The sequence below is a fragment of the Chiloscyllium plagiosum genome, chromosome 9 (genome assembly GCF_004010195.1).
Source record: "Chiloscyllium plagiosum isolate BGI_BamShark_2017 chromosome 9, ASM401019v2, whole genome shotgun sequence".
Classification (NCBI taxonomy): domain Eukaryota; kingdom Metazoa; phylum Chordata; class Chondrichthyes; order Orectolobiformes; family Hemiscylliidae; genus Chiloscyllium; species Chiloscyllium plagiosum.
In genome coordinates, this window is record NC_057718.1 from 102,009,901 (window position 1) to 102,023,646 (window position 13,746).

Genomic DNA, 13,746 nt, shown 5'->3' on the forward strand with positions numbered 1-13,746 from the left:
TACACCTATCCCTTTCTGTCACTAAAGTAAACATAACAGAATTGTGATCGCTATCACCAAAGTGCTCACCTACTTCCAAGTCTAACACCTGGCCGGGCTCATTACCCAGTACCAAATCTAATGTGGCTTCGCCCCTTGTTGGCCTGTCTACATACTGTGTCAGGAAGCCCTCCTGCACACACTGGACAAAAACTGACCCATCTATAGTACTCGTACTATAGTGTTCCCAGTCAATATTTGGAGAGTTGAAGTCCCCCAAGACAACTACCCTGTCTTTGTCACTCCTATCGAGAATCATCTTTGTTATCCTTTCCTCTACATCTCTGAAACTATTTGGAGGCCTATAGAAAACTCCCAACAGGGTGACCTCTCCTTTCCTGTTTCTAACCTCAGCCCATACTACCTTAGTTGACGAGTCCCCAAACATCCTTTCTGCAACTGCAATACTGTCCTTGACCAACAATGGCACACCTCCCCCTCTTTTACCATCTTCTCTGTCTTCAGTTGTTGAAGGTCAGTCATCTCATCTCCAGATGTCCTGGAGCTGAGATGACTGACCTTCAACAACCACAACCATCTTCTTATATGTCAGATATGGCTCTAACCTGTGGAGTGTTTGCCCCGTGATAGCTATTGATTTCAGTTTTGCCAGGGCTCCTTGATGCCACACTCGGTCGAATGCAGCCTTGATGTCAAGGGCTGTCTCTCTCCCCTCCCCTCTGGAATTCAGCTCTTTTGTCCATGTTTGAACCTAAGGCTGTAATGAGGTCATGAGCTGAGTGACCCTGGGGGAGCCCAAAATGGGCGTCACTGAGCAGGTTATTGCTGAGCAGGTGCTGCTGGATAGTACTATGGATGACACGTTCTATCACTTTACTGACGATGGAAAGTAGACTGATGGGGTGGGAATTGGCCAGGTTGGATTTGTCCTGCTTTTCATGTACAGGACATACCTGGGCAGTTTTCCACATTGTCGGGTAGATGTTGTAACTGCACAGGAACAGCTTGGCGAGGGGAGCAGCTCGTTCTGGAGCACAGGTCTTCAGTCCTGTTGTCGAATGTTGTCAGGGCCCGTAGCCTTTACAGTATCCAGTACCTCCATCTGTTTCTTGATCTCACGCGAAGTGAATCGAATTGGCTGGAGACTGGTATCTGTGATGCTGGGGACCATTGGAGGAGGCTGAAGATTGCTGTAAAAGCTTCAGCCTTATCTTTTGCGCTGATGTGCGGGGCTCTTCCATCACTGAGGTTGAGGATGTGTGTGGAACCTCCTCCTCCAGTGATTTGTTTAATTGTCCACATTCACGACTGTGGCAGGACTGCAGAGCTTAGGTCTGATCTGTTGCTTGTGGGATCATTTAGCTCCGTCTATCACTTACTGCTTATGCTGTTTGGTGGCTTCGCCAGGTTGACACCTCATCTTCAGGTCTGTCTGATGCTGCTCATGACCTGCCCTCCTGTACTCTCCATTGAACCAGGGTTGATCCCCTGGCTTGATGGTAATGGTTGAGTTGGGGATATGCTGGGCCATGAGGTTAAAGATTGTGCTGAAGGACAATTCTGCTGCTGTTAATGGTCCACAGCACCTCATTGTTCCCCAGTCTTGAGTTGCTAGACCTGTTTGAAGTCTGTCCCATTTAGCACGGTGATAGTGCCATACAACACAATGGAGGGTATTCTCAATGTGAAGGTGAGTTAACTGCACGGTGGTCACTCTTACCGATACTGTCATGGACAGATGCTGTAGGAAGAATATTATTAAACTGGAGATGGACAGAAAACATTTACCAAGATGTTGCTGGGAACGTAGGGTTTGAGTTATAAAAATCGGCTGGATAGGCTGGGACTTCTTTCACTGGAGCTTAGGAGGCAGAGGGATGACCTTGTAGAGGTTTATAAAATCATGAGATGCATGGATAAGGAGAATAGTAAGGGTCTTTCCCCTAGGTTGGGCAAGTTCAAAACTCGAGGGCTTATTTTTAAGGTGAGAGGAGAAAGCTTTAGAAGGGACATGAAGGGGAGCTTTTTTGCACAGAGAGTGGTTTGTGTGAGGAATGAACTTCCAGAGGAAGTGTAGAATGCAGGTATAGTTACAACATTTAAAAGACATTTGGATAAGTTCATGAATATGGAGGAACATGGGCCATCCCACCTAGATCCACCCCATCCCTGTAACCATGCATTCTCTATGGCTAACCCACCTAGCCTGCACACTCTGGACAATTTCCCATATCCAATCCATCTAACCTGCAGATCTTTGGATTGTGGGAGAAAACCCATGCAGACACGGGGAGACTGTGCAAACTCCACACAGACAGTCACCCGAGGGTGGAATCAAACCCAAATCCCTGGGGCTGTGAGGCAGCAATGCTAACGACTGAGCCACCTGGCCTGGCCTCTACTTCTCGTGTCAGTGCAACAATTCCTTCAGCAGCAAATACATTAATCAATATTGTTAAGTCAAAATTCAACTTTGGAGGGATGTGAGCCAACCTCAGGTAGGTAGGACTAGTTTAGTTTGGGGTTATGGACGACCTGGACTCGTTGGACCAAAGGGTCTGTTTCTGTGCTGTATGATTCTGTGATTTGACTCTGATGTCTTAATATCGACTAACACACACTTTGTGTGAGAACTCATGTGTTGTTGAGATCCGTGTATCAAAACAAGCATATCTCAAATGTAGCCGTCATCTCAATTCTGAACCTGGATTGTACAATCAGTCACATCTTCAGTGACAAATGGTGCAGGTTCATTGATTTGCAGTCCTTCCTTTTTAAAAACATATTACACACAGATGAAAGTTTAGGAATTCTGCCAGTACACTGTTTCTGTCCATTTGGTATTCAAAGAAGCATCTGTCTGCAGTCTGCATGCAATCAATTATTATCTTTTATTGCTTGTCATGTCGATCAACACATTCACCACTCTTATCAAAACTAATTATATGCAAGAGAAAGTGGCCGTGTACTTACATAGTTTTCCGCAAGGTCAGGGTGCAGGTAATCAATTCCTGCATTAGAACAATAAGTAGGTTACATAAACGGAATTCAAATTTGTAAAAGAAGGTGCTATAAACTGATCCAATTACATTTTTCAGCAACTTTGAAGAGGTTTGAAGTATTGAGAAACTGCATTTAAATCATCTGGAATAAAAGGTGTTTGCACAGTTCTGGTGAAAGCTGGGGGTATGAGGGCCATAAAAGCAGAAAACCTCAGGAACTTTACTTGGATGAGCACTTGAAATGTCATAACATTCAAGGCTTATGAGGTGGTACAGACTTGATGGGCCGAAGGGCTTCATTTGTACTGTACGGTTCTCTGATTTTATGTCTGCGGATGCTGGAAATGCGAAACAAACACAGAGCATGCTGGAGAAACTCAGCAGGTCTGGCAGGATCTGCAGTGAGAGAAATAAAATTCAACATTTCCAGTCCAAATTACTCTTCTTCAGAACAGTTCTATCACTTAGTGACATCCGTTATCCATTGTGTAACATTCAAATAGAACAGAGATTGACGGACGCTGGAGAACTGAAGCAAAAAACAGAAATTACAGGAGAAACTCAGCAGGCCGGGCAGCATCTGTGGAGAGAGAAACAGAGTTACTATTTCAAGTCTGGTGACTCTCGATCAGGACTCGTCTAAGGTTTTTCATCTTTGATGAAATGGTCAACATGCTGATGGTTTCTTTCTTGGGCATCAACTTTTAAGAGTTCTGAAGGACAGTCATACCAGACTCAAAACATTAACCCTGTTTCCCTCTCCATTCCAGATTTACTGAGGTTCTCCAGCATTCTCTGTGTTTGGTCAGAATCCTTATTCTGTGGATGAGGGCCATTCGGCCCATAGAGTTCACACTGGCCCTCCGAAGCGCATCCCACCTAGACTCACCCCATCTCTGTAACCATGCATGCCCCGTGGCTAACCCACCTAGCCTGCACACTCAGGACAATTTCCCATGTCCAATCCACCTAACCTGTAGATCTTTGGACTGTAGGAGGAAGCCCATGCAGACATGGGGAGAACGGGCAAACTCCACACAGACAGTCACTCAAAGGTGGAAGCAGCAGTGCTAACCACCGAGCCACCGCGCTGCCCTGGCCTCTGCTCCTTAAGTCAGTGCAACAATTCCTTCAGCAGCAAATACATTAATCAATATCGTTAATTCAAGTGTTGTGAGTTTAAATGGCAATTATAACTGGGGAAAGACATTTAATGCATTTGCTTCCTTCTCAGAGATGTATTATCCATTCAAACAAACAGAGCAGCATGTAAGCACTTCATTGTCAAGAGCAGCAACATGTCATTAGCCCTTACCATCATCCATGATTGCGATGGTTACTCCTTTTCCAGTGTAGCCCAACTCCCATGCTTCAGCCACATTCAGGTCCAAACCAGGGGTCCCATCAGCTTGCCCCGTGTTGACCTGTTTCAGCAGGAAAAGATGTTTCTACAGTTGCACCCATTTCTTACTCAGATCTCAATCCCGATTCCAACCCTCCCTGCCCTGGTTGGGGGGAGAGGTGAGGGGGTAAACTTGGGGGCTGGGGCAGCCCGTGGAAATAAAGCCCCTGGCACATGAAGTCTCCTGGGCATTCTTTTGCAATTCTCTACCCCGGAGAGCAATGACAGTTCAGTCATGGAGTAGATTCAAGGCAGAAGTCAAAAGATTAAAGCAAGCAATAGATTTCTGGATATTAAAGATTTCAAGGGTATAGTGCAGGAAAATGACCGGGTAAAAGAGCCATGGTCTGGTTGAATGGCCCAGTATCCTTGAAGGGCTGAATAGCCTGCTTTACTCCTATCTTTCAAGGTCCCTCACTGCAGGTAGGTGGGGTGGAAAATCTTCCTCTTGAATATTACCATCAGGAGGGGCTTGGTCTGACACCTTTGTGATGGACACAAACATTAGCTGAAATGGGTGCAATCTCAGATGACAGCAGTAGATTGGGACCGTTATGGGGATTGGGATCAAAAGGATTCAAAGTGAACCCCAGCTCTTTCGTTCCTTACCTTTGCTCCATTTCAGGGCCAGGGACTTCCTCCTCCAGTCCTCACTGAGACCTCTACCCATTCCCAATCCAGCCTAGCCTCTTTGATCTCAACTGCAAACCCTGGGAGTTCGAGTGGCTCCTGGGTCAGGCAAATGCCTTTTCTCATCATTCCACGAAACCAAAACCTAGTCCCTCTTTCCCAGAATGAGACGTGATCTTGTTGAAACATATAAGACCTTGAGGGGAACTTGACAATGAGGATGCTGAAAGGATTTGTCTTCTTGGAGGAGAGACTGAAACTGAGGAACACACGTTAAATACATGGACTCTCCCATTCAAAATCACGATGTGGAAAATATTTTCTTTTCCCTCTGGAGGGTTTTCAGTCTTTGGGAACTCTCTTCCCTCGAGAGAGGGAGAGTTGGGGGTTTTTGAATACTTTTAAGGCTGGGGTGAACAGATTCATGACTAACAGAAATCAAATGTTAATGGGAAACCAGAGTTTATGATTAGCTATGGCGTAGATCGACACCAATTCCTTTGAGGGCGACAGCTTTATTTAAATAATTTGATCATCAAAGGTGGATATCCCTAATTGCTCTGGAGAAGCACCATCTTTGAACTTTTAAATTTTCTTTTTAGATTGCTTATACTGTCGAAACAGGCCCTTTGGCCCATCTAGCCCTCTGAACAGCAACCCACCCAGACCCATTCCCCTAACACTACATGCAATTTAGCATGGCCAATTCACCTAACCTGCACAGTTTTGGACTGTGGAAAGAAACCCACACAGACATAGAGTGAATGTGCAAACTCCACACAGACAGTTGCCTGAGACGGGAATTGAACCCAGGCTAACCACTGTGCCACCATGCCACCCCAGCAGTTCTGCAGTGGTTCATAAGCTTTAGGCAGTTCAAGAGGGTATTGGATGATTATATGGATAGAAATGGTGTGCTGGGACTTCGGGAAAAGGCACTGGGATAGAATTCTGCACATACAATGGGCTGAATGGCCTCTGTCAGCACTTCTGTGACCTACAAGGCCCTTGGGGAGGGGATTCCAGGACATTGACCAGTGACAGTGAAGGAACAGCAATATATTTCCAAGTCAGGACAGTGGGTGACTAGGAGGGGGACTTGCAGGGGGTGGTGTTCCCGGGTATATGCTGCCTTCTGGATGGTAGAGGTAGATGGTAAATTGGAAGCTGCTGGTGAGTTACTGCAGTGCATCTTGTAAATAAAAAGGTAGAAGCAATTTAAACTTAATATGACAAGTTAGTATTAGCAATGGTGAGCACATAAATGTGGATCATACTGAAAACCCATCTGGTTCACCATGTCCTATGGGGAAGGAAACTGCCATCCTTACCTGGTCTGGCCAACATGTGACTCCAGACGAATTGCAATGTGATTTACTCTTAACTACCCTCTGAAATGGCTAAACAATTAAGGCCCTTTCAGAGTTGACATAAATGCTAAATGCTATTCAATCCCTGGGAATTAGGTAAAATAGAATCCCAATGAATATGAAAATCCCATTCTCATTTTGATAAACAAAAGTTCATTTCCAATTGGGAAATAAAGAAACAATGAAAGCTGGAGGATGAATATATCTCATTCTTTTGTTCTAAGTCTTGCTCCCCTAGACAAATCCCGTCACCAAGTCTCACATATGCCCACCCCTCAGGTAGCTCTTTCCTCATCACTGCTGGGTTCATAGCCTGGTGTTTCCTATCTTTGGGAGATGGCACCATTGGCACACAATGTGCAGCAGGTTGACAGGACCAATCCTGTCTCAGGATAATTGGGGAGGGGCAAAACATGATGGCCTCACCCAGCTGTGTCCAGAGAAGAATTTCAACAAAGGCACATAAACAGTGGTAAACATCAAACAGAACATAAAAGAGATGTAGGTAAGTCAGATGGTGCTTACAAGATACCATTGTTTAGTAAACAAAGGATCATTCATCATGATACCAATTTCACGAATACTCCGATATCCTCGCTTCCTTCTATTAAATGCTTCTTGCTGCATGGCATGTTTTACCTGCAAGAGAAATCATCTGTTTGAGGGCATACAGAAATATTGGTTTAGGTTTAAAGATTCATGAATTAAAAATTTCAAACCGACTTGTGATGTTTTATTTGCTGATGGAGAACTCAATCTGAACACGGAGATGCGTTTCCTTGACACTATATTCTCAATACACCTTTAAACAAATACCTAGATCAGGCTCAGCCATGGCCTTGCACTTTACCATTCACCTTACAAAGAAACAGGTAATGATGGACAGCAAAGGAGTCAAAGTTCCAACTAATCTGTTGCACACAATGCGGATACCTTGTGTATTTCATACTGCCCCTCCTGCCAACTGGCAGTGTAAAGACAAAAAGATAAAAGACAAGGGCACCATTGAGAAAGAGTGAAGTTGGGTAGCACCATCACCAAGGCAATGCAGAGTTCACAGTCTACAGCAGGATGCATCAGGGATCTCTGATACAGGAGATCAAAGGACCTCCTCGATCACTCCTACCAGGTTATAGAGTCATAGAGATGTACAGCATGGAAACAGACTCTTCAGTCCAACCCCGTCCATGCCGACCAGATATCCCAACCTAATCTAGTCCCACCTGCCAGCACCCAGCCCATATCCCTCCAAACCCTTCCTATTCATATACCCATCCAAATACCTCTTAAATGTTGCAATTGTACCAGCCTCCACCACATCCTCTGGCAGCTCATTCCATACACGCACCACCCTCTGCGTGAAAAAGTTGCCTCTTAGGTCTCTTTTATATCTTTCCCCTCTCACCCCAAACCACATCCTTGTAAATCTTTTCTGAACCCTTTCAAGTTTCACAACAGCTTTCCGATAGGAAGGAGACCAGAATTGCACCCAATATTCCAACAGTGGCCTAACCAATGTCCCGTACAGCCATAACACTGTTGAATCCATCCCCCAGACACGTTTAACACAGAAAAACATCCCAAGGCATTTCACAGAAGCATATACATAAAAATCACAAATAAACCTGTTGCACTATAACCTGATTTGGAGCGGCCAGTGTTGGACTGGGGTGTACAAAGTTAAAAGTTACACAGCACCAGGTTATAGTCCAACAGGTTTATTTGGAATCACTAGTGCTGCTCCTTCATCAAGTGGTTGACTGAAAACTAGTGCTTCCAAATAAACCTGTTGGACTATAACCTGGTGCTGTGTGATTTTTAAGTTTATCCCAGTCCAACACCTGCACCTTCACATTACATATAGCACTGAACCACTGAAGGACATTTTAGGAAGTTTAAGACCAGGTGCTTAACAAAGCAAATATAAAAGACAGTATTCCAGAAAAGGGAAAGACAGCGAGGTTTACAGAGGGAATGCCAGAGCTTCGGGCCCAGACAGCTGAAAGAATGACCACCAAGAACGGAATGATTCAGATCAGTGGATGGACAGGTGGCCAGTATTAGAGGGTCGTAGGAAATCAGGAACCTTTCTGATGACGATTCTCAAGAGAGTGAGGTAAAATCTTTCAAAAAGCTAGAGGTTGGTGACAATCATCTGTTTCCAAACAAACTGATTCTGCAAAAGGAAGTTTCCACAGCCACACAACAGCCTCCATCGGTGAAATGAAGGGCAAACCGTTGTGAAATTATGGTGTCAGATTAAAGGCCGGAAGACAGAGAGAAAGGCATTTCTTGATGATAATGGCCTGTCATGTTAAAGCAAATAACCCTTCAACATTAACTTTTCTTCATTTATTTATATATATTTATTACCCATCTATGGTTGCTCCTTGAGAAAGTGGGGGTGAGCTGCAGAGTCCACATTCTGCAGATTGTGCCATAATGCCCTTAGGGAGGGAATTGCAGGATTGTGACCCAGTTACAGTGAAGGAACGGTGATATATCTCCGAGTCAGGATGGTGAGTGGCTTAGAGGGGAACTTACAGAGGGTGGTGTTCCCATATATCTGCTGCCCTTGTCCTTCTAGATGGAACGCATCACAGGTTTGGAAGGTGCTGTTGGAGAAGCCTTGGTAAGTTACTCCAGTGTACCTTGAAGATGGTACACACTGCTGCAACTGAGTGTCGGTGGTGGAGGAAGTGGATATTTGTGGGTGTGGTGCCAATCAAGCAGGTTGCTTTGTCCTGCATGCTGTCAAACTTCTTGAGTGTTATTGGAGCTACACCCATCCAGGCAAATGGGGAGTATTCCATCACACTCCTGACTTGTGCCTTGTAAGTGGTGGACAGGCTTTGGAAAGTCAGGAGGGGAGTTACTTGTCACAGAATTTCCAACATCTGAATTGCCAGAATTCTGGAAGTAATGAGTCCAGGATTGATATTGGGAAAAAAATTCTCTGTATTTACACAGCACCTGCTTCAACCATAGGCTTTTATAGCCAATGAAGTACTTTGAATTGTATAGAAACGAAACCAGAAATTGCCAGAAAAGCTCAGCGGGTCTGGCAGCATCTGTGAACAGAAATCAGAGTTAACGTTTCGGGTCCGGTGACCATTCCACAGAATGGACCCTAAAACGTTAACTCTGGTTTCTCTCCACAAATGCTGCCAGACTTGCCGAGATTTCCCAGTGATTTCTGGTTTTGTTTCTGATTTATACGGCATCTGCAGTTCTGTCAGTTTTCACATTGAGGTGTAGTCCTTGTTATAAAGTCATAAAGTCATAGAGTCCTACAGCACAGAGACAGGCTCTTTGCCCCAAACTGGTCTATGCCGTCTATGCTAACCCCATTTCCCTGCACTTGGCCCACATCCCTCTAATCCTTTCCTATGCATGTATATGTCCAAATGCCTTTTAAATGTTGTTAATGTACCTGCGTCAACCACTTCCACTGGCAGCTCATTCCATATGCACCCCACCCTCTGTATAAAAGAGTTGCCCCTCAGGTTCCCTTTTATTCTTTCCCCTCTAACCTTAAACTGATGCCCTCCTATCCTTGATTCCCAGCGCGGGGAAAAAGACTGAATGCATTCACCCTTTCAATGCGTCTCAAGATCTCATACGCTTCCACAAGATCCCCCCTCAGTCTCCCCTCTGTGATACAGGATGGGATTATAGGGACCATCAGCCTTGGACCTGCACTGAGAATTATTTACACATGAACATTTCAGGTGCACGCACGTGTGACCACGTAAAAGGTTACTGAGGAAATTGGCGGCAGTATAATTCAAGGCACAGGTGGGAGAAGAAGATGGAGCACCCAATTATCTGGTGCTCAACCCCCATACACTGTGCCCTGGCACTGCACTCAGTGCCCTCGCCACATGTGCGGTGACGCTGGTACCGGGACCCAGCTGAAGAACACTCTCCCACAGAATTCTTCAACGGCATCCTGTCTCACACACTCATCTCTGTATCCACTCAACGCTTTATTCAACGGCACTTGTCGTGACTTTTAACAAAACTGCAACCATTCCAACCTGTCCCAATTCCACTCGCCAGATCATAATCTAGAGGGCATAGGTTTAAAGTGAGAGGGGAAAGATTTAAAAGGGACCTAAGGAGTAACTTTTTCACACAGAGGGTGGTGCACATATGCAAGTGGTGTAGGCTGGTACAATTACATCATTTAGAAGGCATCTGGATGGGTATAGGGTTTAGAGGGATATTGGCCAAGTGCTGGCAAATGGGACTAGATTAGGTTAGGATATCTGGTCGGCATGGAACGAAGGGTCTGTTTCTGAGCTATACATCTCTATCACTCTATGATTCTAAAGTAAGATCTCATTTCTACTCACCATCCTCACTCACTATAAGAATAGGAACAGGAGTAGGCCATTCGGTCCCTCGAGCCTGCTCTGCCATTCAACAGGATCATGGCTGATCCAAGATTTTTTATGTCCAACCTCCTGCTCTTTTCCCATAACCCTTCCTTCTCCGACTGATCAAGAATTTATCTCAGTCTTAAATATAAACAAGGACTCTGCCCCCACAGTTGTCTCTGCGGCAAGGAATTCCAAAGACTCACAACCCTCAGTGAGAAGAAATTCCTCCCCATCTCCGTCTGAAATTGGAGCCCCATTGTTCTGAGACTGTACCCTCTGGTCCTAGCCTCTTCCATGAGGGAAAATATCCTGTCAGCAATGACCCTGTCAAGCCCCTTAAGAATCCTCCACCTTCATTCACTGCCTTCACTCACTCATGGCTTCATACACCCCCACCCAACCTGCTTCCTGGTCACCCTATTCCCGATCTTGTATCTGCCAGCCTCCCACTCACTCGCAGGGAACGATAAACAGCAAAGAGGCAGAGCAGTGAGAGGGAGGGAGCAGTGATGAGGGGAGGTTTTGAGGCAGAGCTGAAAATGTGTTGCTGGAAAAGCGCAGCAGGTCAGGCAGCAGGTCAGGCAAGACAAAGTATATGAGCAGATGTCTGCATTATTTATGCAAATCACAGCGCAGAAAGATCTTTTGTACAGTCAGAGATGATGCAAAGACTGATTGTACTCCTCTCATTGCGATCTGCGTCTAGCTATCAATGGATTGAACACTTTTTCAGGCAAGATTGGACAGATTTTTAATCAGTAGCATCATGTGGAAAAGGAAGGAAAGAGGGTTTGAGGGTTATCAAACCAGCTGTGAACTCATTGAATGGTGGAGCAATGTCAATGGGCTGAATGGCCTACTTCTGTCCTAGGTATTATGGTCTTTTGGAGAAAGTGAGGTCTGCAGATGCTGGAGATCAAAGTTGAAACTTTATTGCTGGAACAGCACAGCAGGTCAGGCAGCATCCAGGGAACAGGAGATTCGACGTTTCGGGCACAGGCCCTTCTTCCTGAAGAAGGGCCTGTGCCCGAAACGTCGAATCTCCTGTTCCCTGGATGCTGCCTGACCTGCTGTGCTGTTCCAGCAATAAAGTTTCAATTATGGTCTTTTGGTCGATCTTTTGCTCTCTTTCCATTTCTGGCTAAATGGAGTTGGGGTACAGACGGACCCTGACCTGACTGAATGGCAGAAAGACCTCCTCCTGTTCTTATCAAATTCCAGCCAGTGTGATAAAGAAAAACAAACACAGAGCAGCCAAAGATGATGGCATCAGCTTTTTGTTGTCAGTGTACATTGCCAGGTGACTCCCAATTTGGAAATACATTAACCTTGACAGTTCATTGCAACCCCAGAATCCAAGCCCACACTTTACAAAAACTTCCTCACCGAGGCTACCAACCATCTAGCAAAGACCTGCAGAATTCAGACACTGTGGATACCTCTCTGACGCACCATTCAATGGTGAGCTCGTGACGCAGTGTGATGCCAGCAGGGTAGGTTCAATTCCCGCGCTGGCTGAGGTGACCATGAAGGACTCTTCTTTTCAACCTCTCCCCTTACCTGAGGCGTGGTGGCCCTCAGGTTAAACTACCACCAGTTGTCTCTCTGTAATTAGACAGAGCAGCCCTATGGGCTGGTAAGACTATGGTGGCTTTGCACTTTCCTTGAGTTATTCCTGGAATGGATGGGTTAGTTTATTGGGAAAGTTGGACAGGTTGGGTTTGTATCTGCTGAAGTTTAAAAGATAAAGAGGTGACTTGATTGATTAAAGATCCTGAAAGGATGCAGGTGGCAATGATGTTTCCATTTGTTGGAAGAACTAGAACGAGGGGATCGCTGTTTAAACTGATGGGTCACCCATTTAAGACAGAGTGCAAGGGAATTTTTTTCTCACAAAGTGGGGTTGGTGGTTCTTTGGAATTCTCTTCCTGAAAAGTTGGTAGGAGCAGAATCTTTGTGTAGTTTTCAGGCAGAGGTAAATAAAGGTAGCGATTATACCTGCACTCGCTTTCTGAGCATTTTAACTCAGTACCAATCTCCTTTTCCCCATTACCCTGCACATTGCTCCTATTTAAATAATTATCCAATGTTCCTCTTGAATGCCTCAATTGAACCTGCCTCCCCCACATTTCCAGGCAGTGTATTCCACACCATAAAAACCTACTGGGTGAAAATGCTTTTTTTGCCTCATCTCACAATTACTTCTTTCATAAACTATTTTGAATCTGTGCACTATAGTTCTCCATCTACTTGAATGGTGAAGAGCTTATGCTCGAAACGTTGAGTCTCCTGCCCCTCAGATGCTGCCTGACTCGCTGTGCTTTTCCAGCACCACACGTTTTGACTGGGAAGAGTTTCTCCCTATTCACTCTGACCAGCCCCTTCATGATCTTGAAAATCTCTATCCGATCTTCCCTGAGCTTGCTCCTCTCCAAGGTCCTCACTTCTTCAACTCTTCCTCCTCAATGGAAGGTCTCATCCCAGGAACCATTGGTAAGTGAGGAATGGTCGGGGGAAGGGTGATGGAAGTTAATCGGGGGTAGGTGGAACCATGGAGTGATCAAATCCACAATGGTGTGGCTCAGTGGTTAGCACTGCTGCTTCACAATACTGGGGACCCGGGTTTGATTCCACCCTCGGGTGACTGTCTGTGTGGAGTTTGCACATTCTCCACGTGTCTGCGTGGGTTTCCTCCGGGTGCAGGTTATGGGGGATTGGCCATGCTAAATTGTTCAATTTGGGTAGATTGGCCATGGTGTAGTGTCCAGGGAATGTGTAGGCTAGGTGAGTTAGTCATGGAAAATGTGAGGCAGTGAAGATAGGGTGGGGAGGCATTTTGCAGGTTTGATGCCGACCCGATGGGCTGAATGGCCTCTTTCTGCATTATAGGGATTCCGTGATTGTAATATTATCGATTGGCAGAACAGACTTGAGAGGCTATCTGTTTTTCTCCTGCT

At 45.4% G+C, this 13,746-nt stretch overlaps 1 protein-coding gene across 1 annotated transcript in view; it reads right to left on the reverse strand.

The window, feature by feature from the left end:
- pcsk2 (proprotein convertase subtilisin/kexin type 2) overlaps positions 1–13,746 on the reverse strand; it is a 94,455-nt gene that overhangs the window by 51,756 nt on the left and 28,953 nt on the right. Inside the window, exons 3-5 of the mRNA XM_043696651.1 lie at positions 6,930–7,043; positions 4,318–4,426; positions 2,974–3,011 (exon numbers count right to left, since the gene is read on the reverse strand). Coding sequence (XP_043552586.1) covers positions 2,974–3,011; positions 4,318–4,426; positions 6,930–7,043 — 261 coding nt within the window. The remainder of the gene's footprint in view (positions 1–2,973; positions 3,012–4,317; positions 4,427–6,929; positions 7,044–13,746) is intronic.